We start from the raw sequence: 23,008 nt of genomic DNA on the forward strand, positions 1-23,008 counted from the left end.
TATGGCTTATCTGGAAGAAGAAAAAAGACAATGGAAACAACCCAGGAATTTTGCAAAAAGTGGAGTATTAGATGTTAAAATATATTCTAAAGATACTGTGGTTAAAACAGAGTGGCACTGGGACAAATGGATGAATCTCTGAAATAAAGTAACCTACCTCCAGTGGGCCCCATTTTAGCAGATTAAGTCTGAGCTGCTTCAGACATACCCTTCTGCCTGTCCCTCCAGCTCGCCTCCCACCAACATCACGACTTAGTCAAATTTCACCATATCACCTGTTGCATGTGCAATTTCTACTATCTGGAGCACCTTTCCTAAGTGTCATCCTTGCAGGCTGCCTACCCAGACACTCTAGGTCAATGATGTGCCCCCCTTTCTGTTCCCATAGATTCCAGCTCCCACCCCTCTCACCCCTTTAGCATAAACCATAACTTGAAAGTCTATCTCCTCCTCTCAGGTTTGAGGCCCAGGATGGCAAGGACTATGTTCCCCTCAAGGACTTGCACAGTGCCTGGAACACTGTATGTGCTCAATAAATGCTAAATTAATTGAGAAAAAGATCTGGAGGGTCACTTTAGATCATACTACATTCCAACTGGGTTACAGAGTTCAATGTAATGTCAAATCATTCTCTGAACAAACATTTAAAAACTTTTTTTTGAAGTGTAGTTGATTTACAATTTTGTGTTAATTTCTGCTCTACAGCAAAATGACTCAGTTATACATATATATATACATATATATATATATATATATATATATATATATATATATATGTATTCTTTTTCATAGTCTTTTCCATTATGGATGATCACAGGGTATTGAATATAGCACGGGCTTCCCAGGTGGCTCTAGAGGTAAAGACCCTGCCTGCTAATGCAGGAGACACGGGTTCAATCCTTGAGTCGGGAAGATCCCCTGGAAGAGGACATGGCAACCCACTCCACTATTCTTGCCTGGAGAATCCCATGGACAGAGAAACCTGGAGGGCTATAGTCCATGGAGTCGCAAAAGAGTCTGACACTCAGTCAGACTGAAGTGACTTAGCATATTGAATACAGCTCCTTGTGCTATACAATAGGATGTTGTTGTTTATCTTATTCTCTATATAATAGTTTTTCCTATTTCTCCCAACCCCTCCTTAGCAACCAACATCTGTTCTCTATGTCTGTGAGTCTTCAATAAACATTTATTAAGTGCCTACTGTGTGCTCGGGGCACTGGATAAAGCAGTGACCAAAATCAATCAATTCCCTGTCCTTACTGGGAGACAGATGGCAAGTAAGTATACAAATAAATTTTATATATATATATATTTTTTTTTTTTTTTTTTTCCAGATAGTGAAAGTAGCTATCAGGTTCGTAACTGGAGAAGGTCCACGTTAGGTCTTTAGAGGACAGAAACACATAAGTTGAGCCCTCAAAGATAGGAGAAGGTGGCCAAGTGAACAGGTGCAGGGAAGAACACTTCAGGAAGATGGAAGAGCATGCACGAAGACCCTGAGGTCGAAAAGATCCAGGGTCCGGATCCCTCACCCAGACACTGGGAAAGGAGCATCAGTCCTTCCAGCTTCCACCTAAGGGATCTTCCATATATACAAGTCCCACCGGGTAACTTTCCTACTTAGAGTCTTCCCATGGCTCCCTGTCCCCGGTGGATGAGATCCAAGCCCTTTCGCCCTGAGCCGGTCAGCACTCAGCTCCCCACCTTGGACAGAAAGCCCTCAAAGACCGTCACTCCAGGCCCCGCCCCTATCCCCGCCCCCAAACCCTGGGCGCGGGCCAGTGCGGCCCACCCCGCCTCACCATTGGACAGTTCGGAGAGCAAAGGGCCCTGGTTGGCTGACGTGGTTGTCAGTTAGGGTCCAGGCCTTGATAACCCGTCCCCGAACTTCGAGGGGGCGGGCTCGGGTGCGGGCGCGGCTGGGGCTGCGGCTTCAGGTAAAGCACCAGCTTTCTGGGCACCGATGGGGAATCTGGGGGGCGGGGATCAGGGGTACGCACCGGGACGGGGCGCTGCGCTTCCAGCCCCTCTGCTGGCTCAGCGCGTAGCGATGGGGAGGGCACAGTGTTCTCTGCCTGGGACCCCCCCCCCCCCCATTCCCACACTGGGAGCCCCAGGTGGGGAGCGAGCAGAGTTGGGGCCCTGTGGATTCGTGAGGTCTCATTTCTCCCGCCCTTCAGGAGCGAAGTGTGCTGGGGGAGGGGTCGTTCGCCCCCTGTGCTTCCACGACTTCGGGATCCTTTCCCGGAGTCGCTCCGGGACAGCTGGGGGACCCGAGTCCATCCCCTCGCTCTGGACCTGAGTGTGTGTGTGTAGGGTGATTCGGAAACCGCGTTGGGAGGAGGGACGGATGGCCCCCGGGGCCGGCAGACAATGGGCAGCGGATGGAACCGCCCGGCAGCGTTTCCTGCAGGAAACTGCTCTGTCTCTGTGAGGCTGTCCTAAGGGGACATGGGGGTGACGGGGTGCTGACCTCAGTACCTCTCCCCTGGCACCATCATCAGCCTCCACCCCACTTCAGGGGTCTGAAAGTCCCTCCCCACATTAGAGGGGGTGCCTCCACCCAGAGCCTCAATCTGGGAAGACGCCCCCCTCCCCAAGACCGGGATCTGAACTGCCTTCAGTATTCCCCTACCCCTCAGGTTTTGCGATCACAGCTCTGAGTCCCAAAATAATCCCTGGGGCGGGAGTGGGGGCGTGTGGCGTCGACTCTGACGGCCTAACGAAGGGTCTCAGGCAGAGGATGTGGATCTAGCCGTGACAGCTCCTCGGGCAGGGAGCGGAGGACAAGAGAGAGCGGTTGCACGCCCCCCGCCCCCGCTCTGGCGAGGGTACAACCCCTGGAGTCACCAGACTTTGGCCCTGCTCTTCCCATCAGGGACACACGCAGGAGACAGGCAGGAGTGCAGGCTGGGAGGGCCGACCCCCTCTAGCTCTTTGCCCCTCATGGTGAGTGGAGGGCTGTTTATAGAAAGCTATCAAGTGGAGTGGGCAATGCAGTGGGTGTGTGTGTTAAGTGGCTTCAGTCGTGTCCGACTCTTTGCCACCCTATGGACTGTAGCCTGCCAGGCTCCTCTAGCAATGGGATTCTCCAGGCAAGAATGAAATACTGGCAAAGCTGCTGGGTTCAAAAACCTGCTTCTGCCCATGTACAACCTTGGCTGGGTCACTTCATCTCTGAGTCTCAGTTTCTCCATCTGCACAATGGGGAAGGGGGGAAAAGAATAATGCTAAGAAAATCTACTTCAAAGGGCCTAGGAGTTTTTTTTTTGTTGTTGTTGTTGTTTTTTTACTAAGTTAATACCCATAAATTGCTTAGAATCGAGGCTACCCCCATAGCAAATGCAAACGTTTTTATTATATTGCTATTTACTCTTCCTGGGGCTGCTGCTGTTGCTTAGTCATTTCAGTCGTGTCCGACTCTGTGCGAGCCCATGGACTGTAACCTGGCAGGGTCCTCTGTCCATGGGTATTCTCCAGGCAAGAATACTGGAAAGGGTTGCCATGCCCTTCTCCAGGGGATATTCCCGACCCAGGGATTGAACCCAAGTCTTCCTCATTGCAGGTAGATTCTTTACCATCTAGCCACCAGAAAAGCATCTTTTGGGGGGCATCCACCCATTTTTCAGGCCAACTTCTGGGTCTGGCTGCTCCAGCTTGTTTGGGTCTTGGGAATGGCCCAGAGCTGTTTTTTTGTTTGTTTGAATTCCCAGGGTCTTGGATTTGGGTGTGGCCAGGTCCCTGAAGCAAGGGGCTGATCCCACTGAGGCAGTTGGCCAGCTGTGTATGAGGCCAGCCCAGACCCCTAAGCCCCAGTCCAGGTTTTCTCCATGACCCAGCTCTTCCCAGAGAGCTTCCTGAAAACAAGTCCTGAGAGGCACTGACTGTCCTCTGTGCCGCCCCGCTGGCCGGCCCCTTATAGCCAGTGTGAGGGACAGGAAACAGCTGCTTCAGGACGGCAAGTTCCCCGCCACTCCCTCCTCCCTTGGGGAGTGGGGGTGGGGGGGATGTCAGGGACCCAGGCTGGACAGAGGTGGCGAGTGGGCCCATATACCCAGCCGTGGAGCAAAATGAGTCAGGTGGGCCAACAGGTGGTTGGTGGGTGTTAGGTATGCAGGTGGTCATCAGGAGTGCAAGAGACCTGAAGAGGTGATGGGGAAATTTGCCAGGTGGTTAGTGCAGATGGCAGTAGGTCAGGAAGCATACAGATTGGGGCTGGTGGGCACCTGCTGGTGGAGGGCTGGGCAGACAAGAGTTCCCCAGAAGATGAGTGGAACCCAGTCTGAGGACATTTCCTATAGGTAATCGACTTAATTGCTTTATGCCTTAGCTTCCCCATCTGGAAAAGGGGGAACCATCCTTCCTTGCAGGTTTATACTGGGGGAGGTACATTAAATGAGAGCAGGCACAGAGTAGGCACTCGATACAAGCTGCTTGCAGTTCTCTGAGGGTTTTTCCTGTGGGCTCTTCAAAGCCCCATCTTTCCTGCTCTGTGCTTTCTGAAACAAAGCACAGTAACTTTGATTGTGGTGGACTCAATAACAAAGTTCTGGAAAAATCCCTGTTAAATATCACATTATTAGATGTGACCCAATCTTCAGTTTCCTTTTTAGATTTATTTATTTTTATTTGTTTGTTTTTGGCTGCACTGCGTCTTTGTTGTTGCGGCTTTCTCTAGTTGCGGCAAACCCAGGCTACTCTTCATTGCATTGCAGCAGTGCACGGGCTTCCCATTGTGGTCGCTTCTCTTACTGTGGAGCGTGGGCTGTAGGCATGTGGGCTTCAGTAGTTGTGGCAGACGGGGCTTAGTTGCTCCACTGCTTGTGGGATCTTTCTGGACCAGGGATTGAACTCATGTCCCCTGCATTGGCAGGTGGATTTTTAACCACTGGATCACCAGGGAAGCCCCTCCCTCAGTTTCTTAGAGCCTCCATCACATCACCTGAAGAGTCTCTCTCCCTTTAGCCCCAAACATAGCCACAGCTCTCACAATCTGGGTGCTTGTGGTTCCACTACAATTTCTCACGAACTAAGGGCAGAGCCCTGTGGCACTCCAGTAGAGACATCACAAGGAGACTTTGCATCCTTGGTGCCTCTGTTGGAGAACTCTTCATCATTCCTAAAGGATCTCACAAGTGACACTGATATAAATTTGGATGTACAATTATATTTTGTTTGCACTCTAAGGAAAAAAAAATGTAAGAATTCTGTTTTCTGTTTGTTTCTTTTCAGTATGCAGAATCTGACCAGATGAGTTTTTAATGAGCCCACGAAAGGCTTCCAACTCTCGCCTTCCTCCTCTGAATGATCACACTCCACCCCTTTGAGCGTCAGTTTCTAATTTCCCTCAGGGACTGACAGAAATCTCCGCAGGTCTGGAAAGCACCGCCCCCTGCCCCGCCCCCAGCTGCTCTGGTTCTCTTATCACCATCCCTTCTTCTTTTGATGCCCTTCCCGCCCAGCAGGCTGAGGAGGCCTGGCACAGGAGGGCCCCCACAGTCATTCATTCCAAACTTTCAAGGCCACTTGAGGGAGGAGGGAGGAGAGGACCTGTGTGTGTGTAGTGGGGGTGTTGGGGGGTGGAGAGGAGCGCTGGGTCTGTTTACTCATGCAGAGTCCAGACAGACCCCAGAGGCACAGCCAGAGGGGTAGGGTCCAGCCCTACCCACCCTCACCCCTCTGGGGGCCTTTTTCAGGGTGTGAAAAAGGTGGCTGCTATTCCGGGAAACATGGCCAAGTTTGCCCTGAATCAGAACCTGCCGGGTAAGTGTGCAAAATGGTGTTTGTGTGTGTACAGATCCACACCCGGCACCCAGATGCCCACACAGCCCTGCAGTTCCCTCCTCTGCAGAGTGGTCAGAGGGCCCTTTATAAAGGTGGATAATGTCCTGGCCCTGCTTAAAATCTGCCTCTGGTGCCCTATTACAGGTGGAATAAAACTCCAGCTCCTCACAGTGGCCCAGAAGGTTCCTCACAGTCTGGCCCAAGTCCCCCTCTTCTAGTCTTCTCCCTCCTCCCTTCTTTCACTCTGTTCTGCACATTCTCACCTCCATCCCGCTTTTACTCAGGTCCACCCTGTTCATTCCACCCCAGAGCCTTTGCACGCGCTGTTTTCTTTTAGGAACCTCCCGTCCCAGCTGCTTTCTCCTTCTCATTCAGGGCTCAACTTCTAAGTTCCCTCCGCAGAAATCTGCTGGGACAGCCAGAGCCAAAGCCTGTCAGTTGCTCTCTGTTTCATCTTGAAATTTTTATTATTGCCCTAAGGACCTTTTTTGAACGTTTGTGTTTATCTGTCTCCTACAAGTGGGCAAGGATGCTTGTCTTGTTCATTGCTATGTCCTCAGCGTTTGGTACACAGTAGGTGCTCAACACGTGAATGCACAACTTTTGGGGTGCAGATAGGTGTATAAACTTCGGTGTGCAACCGCAGGTGTGCAGGGTTTGGAGCAGGTGGCGTCGTGAAAGCATGTCGTGGGGCGGTGGGGAGGCGCTCCTTTTGTTAGTCTCTCTGCGTCTCCCCGGCCTGACGTTCCTCCACGCCCCTGTCATGTTCGCAGACCTGGGCGGCCCTCGCCTGTGCCCCAGCGCGACTGGGGGCGCCCGCAGCCCGAACTCGCCCTATTCGGTGGAGACCCCCTACGGCTTCCACCTGGACTTGGACTTCCTCAAGTATGTGGAGGAGCTGGAGCGCGGCCCCGCTGCCCGCCGCTCTGCGGGGCCCCTGCCTGCGCGCCGTCCCCGCGCGCCCCGGGCCGGCCTCGCAGGTGCGCGCAGCCCAGGCGCCTGGACCTCCAGCGAGTCCCTGGCTAGTGACGATGGCGCAGCGCCGGGCGCATTCTCCCCGGGTGCGCCGTCCACGCTGATGCTGCCGCCGCTGTCCCCGCGCGCACCCGTGCGCAACCCGCGCGTCGAGCGCACGCTCCTGGAGACCAGCCGGCGGTTGGAGCTAGCGCAGGCGCAAGAGGGTGCGCCCAGCCCGGCCCGCGCTGCCCCGCGCAGCCCGCGCGGGTCTGGCCACAGCAGCCCTGCCCCCAATCCGGCCCTGGCCTCGCCGGGCCCAGCGCAGCTGCAGCTGGTGCGCGAACAGATGGCCGCGGCCCTGCGGCGCCTGCGCGAGCTCGAGGAACAAGCGCGCGCGCTGCCCGAGCTGCAGGAGCAGGTGCGCGCGCTGCGCGCCGAGAAGGCGCGGTTGCTGGCTGCGCGCCGGCAGCCGGAGTCCGACGGGGAGGCCGAGGGGCGCCCGGACAAGCTTGCTCAGCTGCGGCGGCTAACCGAGCGCCTGGCCACCTCTGAGCGCGGCGTTCGCGCCAGGGCCAGCCCCGGGGCTGACGGCCCGGACGGGTCAGCTTCTAGCCACAGCGAGGGTGCGCCGCCGGGTCTCGACCGGGCGCCCCAGACACGGGAGGCAGGCACCCAGATCGTGCCGGAGACCCAAAAGGCGGGAGTCCAGGCGGTGCCGGAGACCCAGGAGGCCGGCGTGGGGGCAGCTCCTGAGACTCTCGAGGCGGAGGCGTGGGTGACGGAAGCTCTGCTGGGGCTGCCCGCGGCCGCCGAGCGCGAGCTGGAACTACTTCGCGCCAGCCTGGAGCATCAGCGCGGGGTGAGCGAGCTCCTGCGGGGCCGGCTGTGCGAGCTGGAGGAAGCCCGCGAGGCTGCTGAGGAGGCCAAGGCCGAGGCCGAGGCGTCCCGGCCCCAGCCGTGCGTGGCTACCACCCAGACCTCGTGGGATTATGTGGAGAAGACCACGCAGACCGATGCTCCAGAGGAGGCCCCAGCCCCGATGCCGGAGAACCCCCTCGGATCCACGGATGGAGACAGGGCCGTGGCACCCGCGGGTGAGTCCCCGTCTCTCGCTGAGCCCTGGCTTGCTGGCCGCTGAATTCGAACTCAGTGTCTCATCTGATCTCCGCCAGGCACCCTCAAATCCATCATGAAGAGGAAAGACGGTAAACCTGGTGGCCAAACCAGCCCCGGACCAAAGAGCCTGCAGTTTGTTGGGGTCCTCAATGGAGAGTGAGCACTTTTCCCCTCCCCATGGCAGCATCTGCTGGGACATAGACTGGAGTTTTGAATCCCAGCTCTGCCCCTTGCTCGCAGCGTGGTCTAGGCAGGCCTCAGTGTCCACATCTGTAAAATGGGGACAGCCACTTTCCACCTCGCAGGACACCAGACTGAGCCCACGGGGGAGGCTCAGCATATACCTCCCACCCTGCTCCCAGGTACGAGAGCTCGTCCAGCGAGGGCGACAGCGAGGATGGTGCTGCCGAGCCCCCGAGGAGCAGTTCCTCGGGCTCAGGCGACGACAGCGGCGCGGCATCCGACTCCGAGACCCCTGGCGCTCCCAGCGGCAAGGAGGACCGGGACGCTGAGCCGGAGGCAGAGCAGGAACCTCAGCCGGGTGCGCAGGGGAGGTGAGCTGCCCGGGGGACACGGAATGGGGACGGCTGCTCTTTCCCCCGCCTTCCCACTCTCCATCCCGACCTCTCCTGGAGCCTCTCCGTCTCCTAGGTGCGAACTGAGCCCGCGTTTGAGGGAGGCGTGTGCAGCCCTGCAGCGGCAGCTGAGCCGGCCCCGCGGGGTCCCCCGCGACAGTGTGAGTGCATAGAGAGCCCGTCACAGGAGTCTGATGCCTGCCTAGGGAAGAGCATCGCCTTCTTTAGAGTTAAGGGGGCCCCAAGTTCCGTCACCTCGCGCCAGGGCCCTCCATGGATACCAAGGTCTCCAAAGGGATCTCCGCCCCAGAACAGGGCTGATTTTTCTCTGATTTCCCCAGAAGGGTCCACCCCGGCCCCAACCCCATCCCGGACTCCCCAAAGACAAGCGCTCACAGTCTTCCTCCACTCCTGGTTCTCTCGGAGGCTCTCCTCGGGAAGGAGAGCATCCTTGCCCTCTGGGGCCGCGTACCCACACTGACACTACTCCCTCCTCCAAAGGGGTGCGGCCCACGAGTCCACGCCCCTCTTCAAATACGGAGGGACCAACCCCCCCCTGCCTGGGTTCCCAGACCCGCCCCCACACCTGCCCTGGGCCCTCGCTGATGTCTCTCTCCTGTCCTGGCAGGGCGCGGCGCGCCTGGTGGCCCAGGAGTGGTTTCGGGTGTCGAGCCAGCGGCGCTCTCAAGCGGAGACCGTGGCCGGGGTCCTGGGCGCGGTGGCGCGCCTGGGGCGAGAGCTGCTGGAGCACGTGGTGAACCTGGCGGATGGCAACGGAAACACAGCCCTGCACTACAGCGTGTCCCATGGGAACCTGGCCATCGCGAGCTTGCTGCTGGATACGGGTCAGCATTGAGGAGGGGTGGGGAGGGCTCTAGAGAATAGGGACCCACGGAAGGGGGAATCTGGGTAGTGCTGGGCTGGCACTGCCATCCTACACCTGCCAAGGATGCAGAGGAGGACTGGCATTCTCACCTAAACTCTCACCTCCCATCATCTCAGGTCACTGTCTCCTGTTGTCCGACTCCCACAATCCTTGGGGCTCGTGGGACCAGTAGCCATTGCTCCCACCCAGTTTCACTGCACTGTCTCCTTGCTCCCCCTCTGGCCTGTTATTAACTTCTCCTTTATGTACTCTCTCAAAATCCTCCTGCTGCCCTTCCCTCACTTCATCCTGCTTGCTTATCAGACTTCATTGAGGCACACAGTAGACCCTCTGGTGTTTGTTGAATGAATGAGCTTTCATGAATGGGAGCTCTGGGCGGGTGCGTGTAGGGAGTGGAGAGAAGGATCAGTTTTACTTGATAAGTATCAAACATAATTTCCAACAGAGGTAAGGGCCATGACAAGATAAAATCAGGGAAGGGAATCAAGAAACAGGGTAATCCTTTAGTTTAGGATCCTTCCTTAGCAAGGCCTCAGAAGGGAAAAGCAGGCGGGGGAAGATAGATGGGGTGCCTGGCGAGCTGCAGACACCCCACTGTGGTTACTTTGAGCCTCTTCTGCACCTAACATCCTCCACCAGGGTCACAGAGGCTTGTGAGAGGAATGGACACCTAGACAATAGGCCACACAACTGGGGGATGCCCTTAGTCCTGACTTAACTATCCCACCTTTTTAAAAAATTTACTTGGTTGTACCAGGTCTTGTCTCATGCAGGATCTTTGTTGTGGAATGCGAAATCTTAGTTGTAGCATGTGGGATCTAGCTCCCTGAACAGGGATGGAACCTCGGGCCCCCTGCATTGGCAGCACAGTCTTAACCACTGTACCACCAGGGAAGCGCTGTGACTTAAAACTGTTTACTTCTCAGCCCACTGTCTCAGATCTCCTCTGACTAGGACATCTACTCCAATACCCTGATCCCCTGCTTTCCCCAAACCTCTCCCACCATTCATCTCCCCAAACTGCACCTAGTCTTGAGCTTTCAGAATGGTGGGGATACCCAAGCATTGAACACCCTGGGGAATGAGATCCAGAGGTAGGTGCTATGATGTGTGGGAGGGGGCCAAGATGGCAACAGAACTGACCCTAGAGGAAATGGAGCTGACATTTGTGTTCATCTGTAAAGGACAGGCAGCAACAACCAAGCTGTTTCCCAGGGCTGCTGTAAAAAGTACCACAAAGTGCCACAATTTGTTTAGAACAAATTGTGTTGCAGTTCAGGACGCCATTAAGTTCACAGGACTGGTTCATTATTAGGGGTCAGAGTGAAACTATTCCATGCCTTTCTCCCAAGTTTCTACTGATGGCAGCTCATCTCTGCCTTCAGCATCACATGGCGATCTGTTTCTTCTGAGGATACTAGTCATATGGAATTGTTCAGTTGCTCAGTCGTATCTGATTCTTTGTGACCCCATGGACAGCAGCATGCCAGGCTCTTTTGCCCTGGAGGTTTGCTCAAATTCATGTGATGGGGCCAAATTTCTTTTGATTTGTTCTGGCTGCTGTGTGGAAACTGGAATGGAGTTGGGACACCAGGGGGGCCCAGCTGACAGTTCTCTGGGGAACTAACAATGGTGGCTTTGTGGACAGTAGTCCTTTTATTGATGCTTTCCAACTGTGGTGTTGAAGACTCAGAGTCCCTTGGACTGCAAGGAGATCAAACCAGTCAATCCTATAGGAAATCAACCTTGACTATTCATTGGAAGGACTGATGCTGAAGCTCCAGTATTCTGGCCACCTGATGCGAAGAACCAGCTCATTGGAAAAGACCCTGATGCTGGGAAACATTGAAGGTGGAAGAGGGCAACAGAGGATGAGATGGTTGGATGGCATCACCAATTCAATGGACATGAACTTGAGCAAACTCCAGAAAACAGTGAAGGACAGGGAGGCATGGTGTGCTGCAGTCCATGGGGTTGCAGTCAGATACGACTGAGTGACTGAACAATTAGTGGGAGGTATTGCTCTAGGTACTGGGGGATACGATGGTTTGGACAGAACCAAGTCTCCAAACCTGTTTGTAATAGGGAGGTGAGGAAACCTTTCAGTGAGATGGAAACAGAACTCTAAAGGTGAGAAGGGCCACATGGCTCCTGGAGAGGGAAGAGCCTTGTAAGGCAGAGGAACAAGTAAAATCATGCATGACCCTCAGTGACCAAGCTGGCTAAACAGATGGTGAACTTGATGCTTGGAGGGGAGTGGACAAATTTAGGTGTCGGCTTCTTGAACTGATGCCTCTTCGCTTTCCTAGGGGTCTGCAAGATTGACCACCAGAATCGAGCTGGCTACTCTGCCCTCATGTTGGCGGCACTTACTTCTGTGGGGCGAGAGGAGGACATGGCTGTGGTCCAGAGACTCTTTCAAATGGGCAACGTTAACGCCAAGGCCAGCCAGGTGCATAGATGCCTCCTCCCTGGTTGAGTCCAGGTGGCACTTTCACTTCCGGAGCCAAGTCTCTGAGACCCCCCTCCCTTTCCTGCAGAGCCCACACCAGCCCTGTCCCCTTCTTTCCCTCTCCCCAGACAGGACAGACAGCCCTCATGCTGGCCATCAGCCACGGCCGCCAGGACATGGTAGCTGCCCTGCTGGAATGCGGGGCAGACGTGAACGTGCAAGATGCAGACGGGGCCACGGCACTGATGTGCGCCAGCGAGTATGGGCGCCTAGACACTGTGCGGTTGCTGCTGGCCCAGCCAGGCTGTGACCCTGCCCTCCTGGACAACGTGAGCCACCATGGGGCTGGTGTGGGGTAGTAGTGCCTTGATTCAGGGACCTGACTGTCTCTATGATCCCTCAGGAGGGCACCAGTGCCCTGGCCATTGCCTTGGAGGCTGAGCAGGACGAGGTGGCCGCTCTGCTGCATGCCCACCTGAGCTCAGGCCAGCCTGGCTCCCAGGTGAGTGCGACCCCATCCTGCAGAAATGGAGTTTACCAGCTGCACAGCTCAAGGATACCAAGTGTGCTCCCAGAAAAGGGGCTTTTCTTTGTGCACCCACAGAGGGAGCACTGGGTGGCAGGAACCTGGGTCTGATGTTCAATCTTCAGAACACCCCAAGGGTTAGACACACTTTCACATGTAAAGTGAAGGTCATGAGCCTGAGGCCTCCAGGGGGGCTTGCCCTAAGGTCAGACAAGAGCTGTTAGACCTAGCTCAGACCATCATGTCTGTGGACTCCCATTACAGGCCCAGAGCAAAGGAATAAAAGCATCCTTTGGAGTTAGTCCTCTTGCCTGGAGATCCCATAGATAAAAAAGCCTGGCAGGCACAATCAATGGGGTTGCAGGGAGCTGGAGATGACTGAGCAAGTGAGTCACTAACACTTTCGCTTTAGAGTTAGGGAGCAGGGCAAGAGGATTCAGTCTGTCCCCAAAAGGGAGGTGCTTATAAGCAAAAGTGCCAGCATTTTCCTAATTAAACTTGCCCTACCAGTCTCCCCTTCCTGCACTCTCCTGTACATGTGTGGGAAAAGAACCACAGAGGTCAAGTGCCTCTTCCAGGTCAGATGGGACAGAGGCTGGATTCAAATCCTGGCAGCCTGGCTCTACTGTGCAAGGGGGGGTTCCACTTAGGGTCGGTGAAAACAAGTGACCTCCAGTAGCTTAAGCATCTCTGAGTGTTAAGGGGGGCTGAAACCCAGTGTCCTGTCTGCCGGAGACTGACAGGAACCTCCCCCCCACCTCTCTCACCAGCTGTCCCCTGATTCATCCACGGCCACGCCTGGTGAAGGAGGCTGCAGTGACAGTGGAGAGGACCCCCTGCCCCAGTGACTGGCCTAACACATCTGGGTCGGGGAGGCGGAGTCAGGTCTTGATCTCTGGGCAGAGGTCTGTGGTCAGAGGCTCAGCTTGAACCACACAGGGTGAGGAGGCAGCTGAGGGAGTGACACAGCCCCTAGTCTACCCATTCCTCCAGGCTTCTTACCTAATAAAACCTTCCTAACTCATCTTGTCCTGTTTTGGAGGTGTACATAGACACATGGTTCTCCCGCCTCACAAAGAAAATGCCTTGTTGGCGAACACCCCCCATTTTCAGAGTACACTGGGTCAGTGACCACCTGGGGGCCCCACAGAAGGATTTTGGAAATCTAATGACAACCCAGACAAAACCTCAGGTTTACATACGATACAAACACTTTATTAACAGCAGATCATCCTGGTGGGCCAAGGCGACAACCCAGACATCCAGCACCCTGTAAACAAACCAAAGCGTTGAAATGCTGACAAGGTGCCCCCACCCCAAACAGGGAAACTCCCTCCCCCATCTTGCTAACTTCAGCAGACCCCGACCAACAGCCCTTGATCCTTGAGCCCTGACGAAATCTCCCCACCCCCAGGCAAGGGTCTAACAAGGAGCTGCTCAATTTCCCACTCCACTTGTGCACTCACCAGTCACAAGTTCAGCGCAGCCTCCGAGCCTCTCGCTCTGACTCCAACAGGGTGAGCACGTCGCCCTCGCGCACGGGGCCTTTCACGTTTCGGATGATGGAGCGGCTCGTGTCGTCCATGAATTCTACGCGCACCTACGGGGCCCACAGGAAGGACGGGAAGAAGTCAGAGTCGGTTGAGAATAGGATCCGTGGGATAAGCGGCTGATGTCGATCCAGAGAACGTTTCTGCTTCGAGACACTTAAAAGGGGCTGAGGCTGGGAAGGCAGGACTGGGATAGGAGACAAGCCGGAGAGGGGCCAAGGCGTGGAGAACAAAGCTCCCGAGCGCCAGAAGACGCCACCAGGGGAGACAACTGGGGGTTGTCGTGAGAGCATGGAGCCACTGTGGTCGTTGGCACAGGCTGAACCAGGACAACGAACTATGTCAGAACACGGGGAATGAGATCGCCAGAGCCCAGATCCAGTGGGCAGGGCCTTGCCTAAGTTCCGACCCTCGACCTTCTGTAAGCCCCGGGAAATAGGGAACGTATCGGTTCCCAGATACCAGGGAACAAAACCCGGGGCACAGAAATTATCCTCGAGATTCAAACTTTAGAAGCCCCACCCCGCAAACATCCCCCCGCTCCCCGCCTCCCCCGCTCACCTGCGTGCACTGTCCCTGAGAACCGGTCCTGCCCAACACCTTGGTGACCTTGGGGGAAGAAACTGGAATCAGATCTAGCCCACCCGGTTCCCTTACTCCCTCCTCCCTCATCTGGGCCCTCAAAACGGGGCCTCCGCCTCACCCTGGCAAGCTTGATGGGCTGCACACGGCTCGTGTCCATGATGGCGGCGCGGCGGCGGTCGGGCGGAGAGGAGTCACGTGTTTCGGAGAGAGTATTTATACGACTCCCTAGCTCCGCCCATTCCCGCTCTCGCGAGACCGTACGCCATGTTCCCAGCAGTCCCTGCAGTAGAGACGTCACCGGCGCCCTTCAGCGCCGGTGAAAGATGGCGTCCGCTACCCGTTTCATCCAGTGGCTTCGGAACTGGGCATCCGGGGTGCGCGGGGCGGGGCGGGAAGGGGCTGTGGATGCTGCAAGCTCTGCGCGCCCTGACCCGCTCCCACTACTCACCTCCTTTTTGCATCTCTGGGGCTGAGGCCATTAGTGCCGAGATTCCCCTAAGTAGGGAATTCTCCTCAGCCTGGAACCCCGAACTCGTGACCCCTTCAACCCAGGACACCCTCCCCAGCCGTTGGCTGTGGTACCCCTCAGGCCTGGGGTCTCCCTAGGCCCGTACCTTATTAGCTTCGGGATCTTGTTCCGGGCCGCAGCTCCCCTGTTCACCTCCAGGGCCCGTATCCTGTCCTCAAAGACACATGTCCCACCTTTCTCTTAATTTGTCCTGTGCGGGAATGCCCGTTAGCTGGTTTTCTCTTCTGGGGTGCGCTGGGGACTGATCTCCATCCTTTCTCCCACAGCGAGACTTGCAGGCGAAACTGCAGCTGCGCTACCAGGAGATCTCCAAACGGTGAGCAAACCCCGCTCGCTGCCCAGACCGCAATCCTGCCCTCCGTCTATCAAAACCCCAAACCCCTGTTCTTTTAGACCCCTGAAACGCTGGGCCGAGATCCTGGCTCCAGTCCCTTAGCTGGCTGTGAAGGCAGAGGTTTGCCTTTCATCTTGCTGCGCTGTTTCAGACATTGTGGTGCTTCTGCACAACCAGATGGGGCGTGAATTCTGAGTGGGAATTTTCTGTGATTTGCAGCCTCCAGTGTGGTCCTGACAGTATTATCATCCCCAAGCTACGTATGAAAATATTTGAGACTCAGAGAAACGAAATCATTTGCTTAAAATCACTCAGAAGCCAGAAATTGACAGCCGGAATTTGAACCCAGAAGTGTCTTTGATTTCTAACTCGAGTCCAAAAATTAGTTGACATTTACAAGGCCGGGCTCTGTCCTCAGCCGTTGGGAGTCCTAGGGGAACTAGAAAAGTTCTCATTCCTTTCTTGGAGCTTATATCCCAGGGAGGAGGCAGAGACATAGCATAGTAGGGAAATAAACACAGCAAGTAAAAAACACCGTTTTAGAATGCTCTGAAGAGGAAACAAAACGGACCAGATGGAGAGTGGCTACCTCAGGTTAAGTGATCAGGAAAGGTCTCAGGGATTGGATTTGGAGTCAGCTGAAATGCCAAAGGATAATGATTAAAACAACATTCCAGACAGAGGGAGCAGTAAGTGCCAAGGCTGTGCAGCCCAACAGAGCCAGACATAGGAAGAAGACTAGTGTGGCTGAAAAACTTTGAAGAATGGGGAATAGTGGCATATGTGTGTGTGTGTGTGTGTGTGTGTATTATATGTGTGTGTGTGTATGTCACAGGCAGAGGTAAGGCAGCCAGGGAGGACTAGCAGGAAAGGAAAAACAATAGCCTTAAAATAACCAAATCTATGTGAATATCTCTATGTTGTGACTGATTCCAGATATCAAGTTTTAAAGTATTTTTCTGTCCTAGGAAAACTGGTAGCCCAGTTGAGGAAACAGTTTTGTAAAATTTTCAACTTTTTTTTTTTTTTAAAGGATAATGGTGCCCCCTGGTGCTTCCTTTGGGCCTTTTCAGTTGGTCACGGTTCTTTTTACCCTTTCTGTGCTTGTTTTCTGGGGCTTCCCAGGTGGCTCAGTAGTAAAGAATCTGCCTGCCAGTGCAGGAGATGTAGGAGACTCGGGTTCAATTCTTGAGTCAGGAAGATCCCCAGAGAAGGAAATGGTAACCTGCTCTAATATTCTTATCTGGAAAATTTTGTGGACAGAGGAGCCTGGTGGGCTGCAGTCCATGGGGTCCTGAAGAGTCAGACATGACTGAGCACACTGCTCGTGCTTGTTTTCTATAGATCCATACCCAGCAGAGGGTCTTCTTTGCACTCTAGGGATTAGGCAGACTCTAACTTCAACACAGGATGTTGCTTCTTTTTTTTTTCTTTTAAATATTTATCATTTGGCTGTACCGGGTCTTTGTTTTGGCGTGCAGGATCTTTGGTTGCAGTCTGTGGGATCTAGTTCCTCGATCAGGGATTGAATCTGGGCCCCTGCATTGGGAGCAAGGAGCTTAGCCACAGGACCACCAAGGAAGTCCTTTAATATTAAGTTTTTAAACTTTGTTTTTTCTGTATTTTTTTCCCCACTCGATACATAACTATCACTTGTTTTAAGAAAAATTTAAATACTGGGGTTATCAGGAAAAAGTTGGTAAAACCCCAGTGAATGAAAACCTGATCCTTTTATGATTTTTCTTTCTTTTCTGCCCTCCCTCTCTGCAACAGTTTCTAGGAAAGCTCATCTTTTGTTAGTGATTTTTTTTGTTGTTGTTAACATCTTTTGCTAGCGAGATTCAGTTCAGTTCAGTTAAGTAGCTCATTCGTGTCCGACTCTTTGCAACCCCATGAATCGCAGCACTCCAGGCCTCCCTGTCCATCACCAACTCCCAGAGTTCACTCAAACTCAAGTCCATCCAGTCGGTGATGCCATCCAGCCATCTCATCCTCTGTCGTCCCCTTCTCCTCCTGCCCCCAGTCCTTCCCAGCATCAGAGTCTTTTGCAATGAGTCAACTCTGCATCAGGTGGCCGAAGTATTGGAGTTTCAGCTTAAGCGTCAGTCCTTCCAATGAACACCCAGGACTGATCTCCTTTAGAAGGGACCGGTTGGATCTCCTTGCAGTCCAAGGGACTCAAGAGTCTTCAACACCACAGTTCAAAAGCATCAATTCTTCAGTGCTCAGCTTTCTTCACAGTCCAACTCTCACATCCATACATGACCAGTGGAAAAACCATACCCTTGACTAGACAGACCTTTGTTGGCAAAGTAATGTCTCTGCTTTTGAATATGCTATCTAGGTTGGTCATAACTTTCCTTCCAAGGAGTAAACGTCTTTTAATTTCATGGCTGCAGTCACCATCTGCAGTGATTTTGGAGCCCCCCAAAATAAAGTCTGTCACTGTTTCCACTGTTTCCCCATCTATTTCCCATGAAGTGATGGGACCAGATGGCATGATCTTAGTTTTCTGAATGTTGAGCTTTAAGCCAACTTTTCCACTGCTTTTTCACTTTCATCAAGAGGCTTTTTAGCTCCTCTTCACTTTCTGCCATAAGGGTGGTGTCATCTGCATACCTGAGGTTATTGATATTTCTCCTGGCAATCTTGATTCCAGCTTGTGCTTCTTCCAGCCCAGCGTTTCTCATGATGTACTCTGCATAGAAGTTAAATAAGCAGGGCGACAATATACAGCCTTGACATACTCCTTTCCCAATTTGGAACCAGTCTGTTGTTCCATGTCCAGTTCTAACTGTTGCTTCCTGACTTGCATATAGGTTTCTCAAGAGACAGGTAAGGTGGTCTGGTATTCCCATCTTTTTCAGAATTTTCCACAGTTTATTGTGATCCACACAAAGGTGTTGGCATAGTCAATAAAGCAGAAATAGATGTTTTTCTGGAACTCTCTTGCTTTGTCGATGATCCTGCGGATGTTGGCAATTTGACCTCTGGTTCCTCTGCCTTTTCTAAAACCAGCTTGGACATCTGGAAGTTCACGGTTCACGTATTGCTAAAGCCTGGCTTGGAGAATTTTGAGCATTGCTTTACTAGTGTGTGAGATGAGTGCAATTGTGCAGTAGTTTGAGCATTCTTTGACATTGCCTTTCTTTGGGATTGGAATGAAAACTGACAATTTTCTAGTCCTGTGGCCACTGCTGAGTTTTCCAAATTTGCTGGAATATTGAGTGCAGCACTTTCATAGCATCATCTTTCAGGATTTGAAATAGCTCAACTGGAATTCCATCACCTTCACTAGCTTTGTTCGTAGTGATGCTTTCTAAGGCCCACTTGACTTCACATTCCAGGATGTCTGGCTAGATGACTGATCACACCATTGTGATTATCTTGGTCGTGAAGATCTTTTTTGTACAGTTCTTCTGTGTATTCTTGCCACCTCTTCTTAATATCTTCTGCTTTTGTTAGGTCCATACCATTTCTGTCCTTTATCGAGCCTGTCTTTGCATGAAATGTTCCCTTGGTATCTCTAATTTTCTTGAAGAGATCTCTAGTCTTTCCCATTCTGTTGTTTTCCTCTATTTCTTTGCATCGATCGCTGAGGAAGGCTTTCTTATCTCCCCTTGCTCTTCTTTGGAACTCTGCATTCAGATGCTTATATCTTTCCTTTTCTCCTTTGCTTTTCACTTCTCTTCTTTTCACAGCTATTTGTAAGGCCTCCTCAGACAGCCATTTTGCTTTTTTGCATTTCTTTTCCATGGGGTTAGCGAGATTAGCGATTCCTTTTCAGGCCTCAAACTTTGTATATTTCTTTAACCCAAGTGAGGAATGAGCTCTGTTTACCCTTCTTCTGGGGTCAGCGGCCACGAGGTGGCAGCAGAAACCTCAGAGGATAAATTGCTCTGAGTAATAAGCACTGATCTCCTGGGCTTCCCTGGTGGCTCAGATGTTAAAGAATCTGCCTGCCATTCAGGAGACCCAGGTTTGGTTCTACCCACTTCACTATCTTGCCTGGAGAATTCCTTTCACTTCTGTAGAGTTCTTCAGAGAGCTTCTGAAAGAACTGCAAGCCCAGAGGTTCTGCAGGCTGGCCCCTGGGGACAAGGCCCCTAAGAATGAGCGGAGTCTGCGGCTGTTCCCCCAGGGTTGGTTTGCTGACCACGCCTGCTTGACAGGTAGTGGACAGAGCCTTTTCATTTCCTGAGAACCTGCGGGTGGAAATGAAGCCTGCTGCCAAGCTCTGGCCAAGCTCTGGGGTGGGAACAGGCCTCCCTCACAAAAGGCTCCTCCATGCCTTCCACTTCTAGGGCAGACCCACAACTCGCCTCCCAGCACCGTCACATCCAGTGCCGGGGCTTCCACCAGCTTCTGGGCCCTGGCCCTTCCCCAGGCCTGTGCCACCAGCAGTGTATCAAGGGATACCCCTGGCCGCCAGCACATTCCAGTGGCTGCCTACGCCAGGCCTTGTGACTGAGGTGATGGGCCCATGCTGCAGCCCAGCCGTGCAGAGAGAACAACTGTCACTTTGCTTTAGTGCCCATGTTTTTTCTTCTCAGAACTCAGCCTCCTCCCAAGCTCCCCGTGGGCCCCAGCCACAAACTCTCCAACAATTACTACTGTACTCGCGATGGCCGCCGGGAAGCCATGCCGCCCTCGATTGTCATGTCTTCGCAGAAGGTGCTGGTGGCAGGCAAGCCCGCAGAGAGGTGAGGACGCCTCAGTGCCCCTTCTGAGACCACCCCTCTATCCTGCTTGTGCTTTTGAAGTTCGCAAGTCTGTCTAGCATCAGCTGTGGCAGGAAATGTCCTGCCGGGGGCTTTTCATCTGAGGAGCAAATAAATCCCCACCCAGCCTGGGGTGGGTTTCCTGCAAAGCAGAGGAAGCTTTATGGGGCCTTCAAGGGCTTTGGAAGAAGCCCAGGCATTGTTGTTTTTGTAATTTTATGTCCTTCTTGAGAGAGAATTGTGTAAACCTCAGACCTCTCAAAACCCACTTTGGTCCCTGGCCTTAGGCAGTGTCTCTTAGTTAAATAGGAGGAGTAGTGGTGTTTACTTAAGGGTTCTGCTAGGACGGGATCCCACAGACCAGGTGGCTTATAAACAACAGAAAACTGCTTCTCATGGTTCTGGAAGCTAGAAAGTCCAAGTAAAAGGCCCCAGCAGCTTCAGTGTCTGGTGAGGGTGCTTTCCTGGGTTCTAGGTGGTATCTTTTTGCCATGTCCTCACATGGGGGAAGGGGTCAGGGGTCTGAAGGGTCTCTTATAAGGGCTCCACCTTAGTCATCTCCCAAAGGCTCCACCTCCTAACGCTGTCACACTGAGGCATAGGATTTTAACGTATGGATTTTGTGTGGAAACAAACAATGTCTATAGCAGAGTCATTACGAGGCTTAATTCACATAATGAACTATTTGTAAGCTCTTAGAATGGAGTCAGTGGCACGTCTACCTCTTAATAATTCTACAAGTTAGGCAGTGATGACCTCTGTTGGAGAAAAAGAAATTGAGGCCAGGTGCTCTGCGTAGGTCACACAGATCGTGGGTGGCAGAAGTGCAATTTCACAGCATTTTGTCCCGTCCCTCCCAGTGGTATCTGGGCTCTGCAGCTGATTCACCTTGTGGTCCTGGACCAGTCTTTTGGACCAGTCTTTTGGCCTTCTTGAGCCTCAGCTGCTGCTTTGTAAGATGGGGTTGGTGGGCTTGCAGTGTGATGAGATTGGTAAGGTGATGCGGCCGGGCCTGCCAAGTGGCTTAGAACTCAGTGAATGAATGGCCCGTGTTGCGGTCTTCAGATTCACCAGAGCCCATCCCCAGACTGGCAGGCTGCCCCACTCCCCCTCACCGCTTCACCTGCCCCCAGGGTGTCTGCATTTCCCAGGGAGGCTGCTTTCTACCTCTTCAACTTCCTTCAGGTGGGGGAAGGGAGGAGGGGAGGCCCTGGAACCCCAGGGGCCGGGTGGGTCCCTGCCTTAGATCTGCTGCACAGTGTCTCCTTAGGCCTTACCCTGGACCAAAAGGTCATTTTTGACTACGTATTAACTCAGCCCCAGTAGACTGGCTGGCCCTCATGTCATTAGCGCTTCCTGCATACAGTGCCTGCCATGTAGTAGGTGCTCAGAATCCGAGGGGAGGAGTTGCTGGGGACATGGGTCATCTGATTGCTTGGCCCTTCTGGAGCCAGTGTCCTGCCCTGGGGCAGCGGGAGGCGGGGGCCAGTGGGAAGGGATGCTGGAGGAAGAGTCCAGCATTTCACACTATTTCTGAGACCAGGAACCAGGACAGTCTTACTGCTTGGGGGCAGAAAGTGGTCAGCTGCCCCTTTGGGGAACCCCACTAGAGAAGCCTGTGCATTCTGAAACACCCTGCAATCTGGCCTCCACATCTCTGGTTTCAGCAGATATGTTGCTACCTCATGGGGGTGCTCCCTCAGGTTGCTCCCCACTGCTGACTCAAGTCTCTCTTCATTTTCCAGCTCAGCTGTAGCAGCCTCTGAGAAGAAGGCTGTGTCACCGGCTCCTCCCATAAAGAGGTGGGAGCTGTCCCAGGATGAGCCTTACCTGTGACTGGCTGGGGGCGCCAGGCTGAGCCCTCAGGGCCACCAGAGTGCTTCTTCCTCCTTGGACTCCTTGATTCCCTCTGGGCAGAACGTGACCTCATTTATAAAAATTATATATTGTGCTCCCAAGAATCGCTTGTTTTTACTTTTGAAAGGACATATGGGCTTACTTGGACTTCAGGGTGAAGTTGGTGCCACATCTCTTCTTTTTTTCTTTTCTAGCCACACCACACATCTTGTGGAATCTTAGTTTCCCTGACTAGGGGTTGCACCCAGACCCCAGCGGTGAAAACGCCAGGTTCTAACCACTGGACTGCCAGGGCATTCTTGTTGCTGTATCCTGAATCTCTGAACCCCGTGAGCGCGCCGGAACAGGGCAGGAGAATGGCTCTGGAGTTCTAGGGTGACATGCTCTTACTGGGCATGGAGATGTCACCGTCCCTTCCTTGAGGGCCTGGCTCCACCCTTCAGAGCGGTGGAGTGGGTTCCAGGGTGTTTAGGGGGCATTCACTGTAAAGGATGGTGGTGGGGGAACAAAACCTGCTCACTTCCCTCTCCTAAGAGATGCCTCCCCCACCCCCATTCCCCGCCCCAGCCACTCTACTGTGGATGTTCACCAGAACCTCCCACCAGGGCCCTTGCAGAAAGGCCTCCCTGAACCAGAAACTTTACTGTGCAGGCCTGGGGGTGTGGGGCGGAGTTAGCTTAGGAGAGGAAAGGGCTTCTTCCCACAGAGGCATGATTAGGGGGTGAAAGCCGAAAAGGCAGTGGCCTTCATCTGGTCACAGGTGCGAAGGGGGGGCCACACAGTGCCCTCCAGTGTGGCAGGGTTGTGAGTGCCCATGGAAGAACCCCCAAAACCTGTCAGTGGGTGATGTCCAGCTGTGTGCCAGGATAGTGTTGAGGCTGCCTCACCCTCTGGAAGCTTGGAGCAAGGAGGGAAAAGGTCACAGTCATAGGGGAAGGTATAAATGCTCCAAGAGTGGGTAGTACAAATGCTAAATGATTATCAGGAGGAAAAAACCCCTGGGAAGGCTTCCTGGAAGAGGTGGGATTCTGGTTTGAGCAAAGAATGAAATCGAATTTAGAAAGATCAGGAGGGAGAAGACTGGGCAAAGTGTGCAGAGGTAATAAGGAGGTAACACCAAAGAACTTAATAAC

At 53.4% G+C, this 23,008-nt stretch overlaps 3 protein-coding genes across 5 annotated transcripts; 2 read left to right on the top strand and 1 right to left on the bottom strand.

Annotated features, from left to right (window-relative positions):
- The first annotated feature begins 1,865 nt into the window (after positions 1 to 1,865).
- Positions 1,866 to 13,323, top strand: KANK3 (KN motif and ankyrin repeat domains 3). Of its 3 annotated transcripts, none has more exons than XM_027547528.1 (12): positions 1,866 to 1,940; positions 5,236 to 5,376; positions 5,700 to 5,766; positions 6,561 to 7,838; positions 7,917 to 8,016; positions 8,223 to 8,414; positions 8,512 to 8,596; positions 9,064 to 9,280; positions 11,631 to 11,773; positions 11,902 to 12,102; positions 12,177 to 12,275; positions 13,070 to 13,323. In XM_027547528.1, exons 3-12 carry the CDS (start codon positions 5,733 to 5,735, stop codon positions 13,145 to 13,147), a joined length of 2,427 nt encoding a protein of 808 aa, XP_027403329.1. In that variant the 5' UTR covers positions 1,866 to 1,940; positions 5,236 to 5,376; positions 5,700 to 5,732; the 3' UTR covers positions 13,148 to 13,323. The 3 variants fall into 3 exon arrangements, with proteins under 3 accessions (XP_027403329.1, XP_027403328.1, XP_027403330.1); XM_027547529.1 differs by lacking the exon at positions 1,866 to 1,940 and adding an exon at positions 2,775 to 2,952; XM_027547527.1 differs by having other exon boundaries at positions 5,236 to 7,838.
- Positions 13,324 to 13,487: 164 nt separating this feature from the next.
- Positions 13,488 to 14,661, bottom strand: RPS28 (ribosomal protein S28). Its single transcript, XM_027547531.1, has 4 exons — positions 14,553 to 14,661; positions 14,411 to 14,458; positions 13,766 to 13,899; positions 13,488 to 13,569 (listed from the first exon to the last, which is right to left on the bottom strand). The coding sequence occupies exons 1-3, from the start codon at positions 14,589 to 14,591 to the stop codon at positions 13,777 to 13,779; spliced, it is 210 nt and encodes a 69-aa protein (XP_027403332.1). The 5' UTR covers positions 14,592 to 14,661; the 3' UTR covers positions 13,488 to 13,569; positions 13,766 to 13,776.
- A 36-nt stretch (positions 14,662 to 14,697) lies between these two features.
- Positions 14,698 to 21,979, top strand: NDUFA7 (NADH:ubiquinone oxidoreductase subunit A7). Its single transcript, XM_027547530.1, has 4 exons — positions 14,698 to 14,808; positions 15,230 to 15,279; positions 19,851 to 20,000; positions 21,764 to 21,979. Exons 1-4 carry the CDS (start codon positions 14,758 to 14,760, stop codon positions 21,852 to 21,854), a joined length of 342 nt encoding a protein of 113 aa, XP_027403331.1. The 5' UTR covers positions 14,698 to 14,757; the 3' UTR covers positions 21,855 to 21,979.
- The last annotated feature ends 1,029 nt before the right edge of the window (positions 21,980 to 23,008 follow it).

The sequence above is a fragment of the Bos indicus x Bos taurus genome, chromosome 7, assembly GCF_003369695.1.
Source record: "Bos indicus x Bos taurus breed Angus x Brahman F1 hybrid chromosome 7, Bos_hybrid_MaternalHap_v2.0, whole genome shotgun sequence".
In the NCBI taxonomy this organism is placed as follows: domain Eukaryota; kingdom Metazoa; phylum Chordata; class Mammalia; order Artiodactyla; family Bovidae; genus Bos; species Bos indicus x Bos taurus.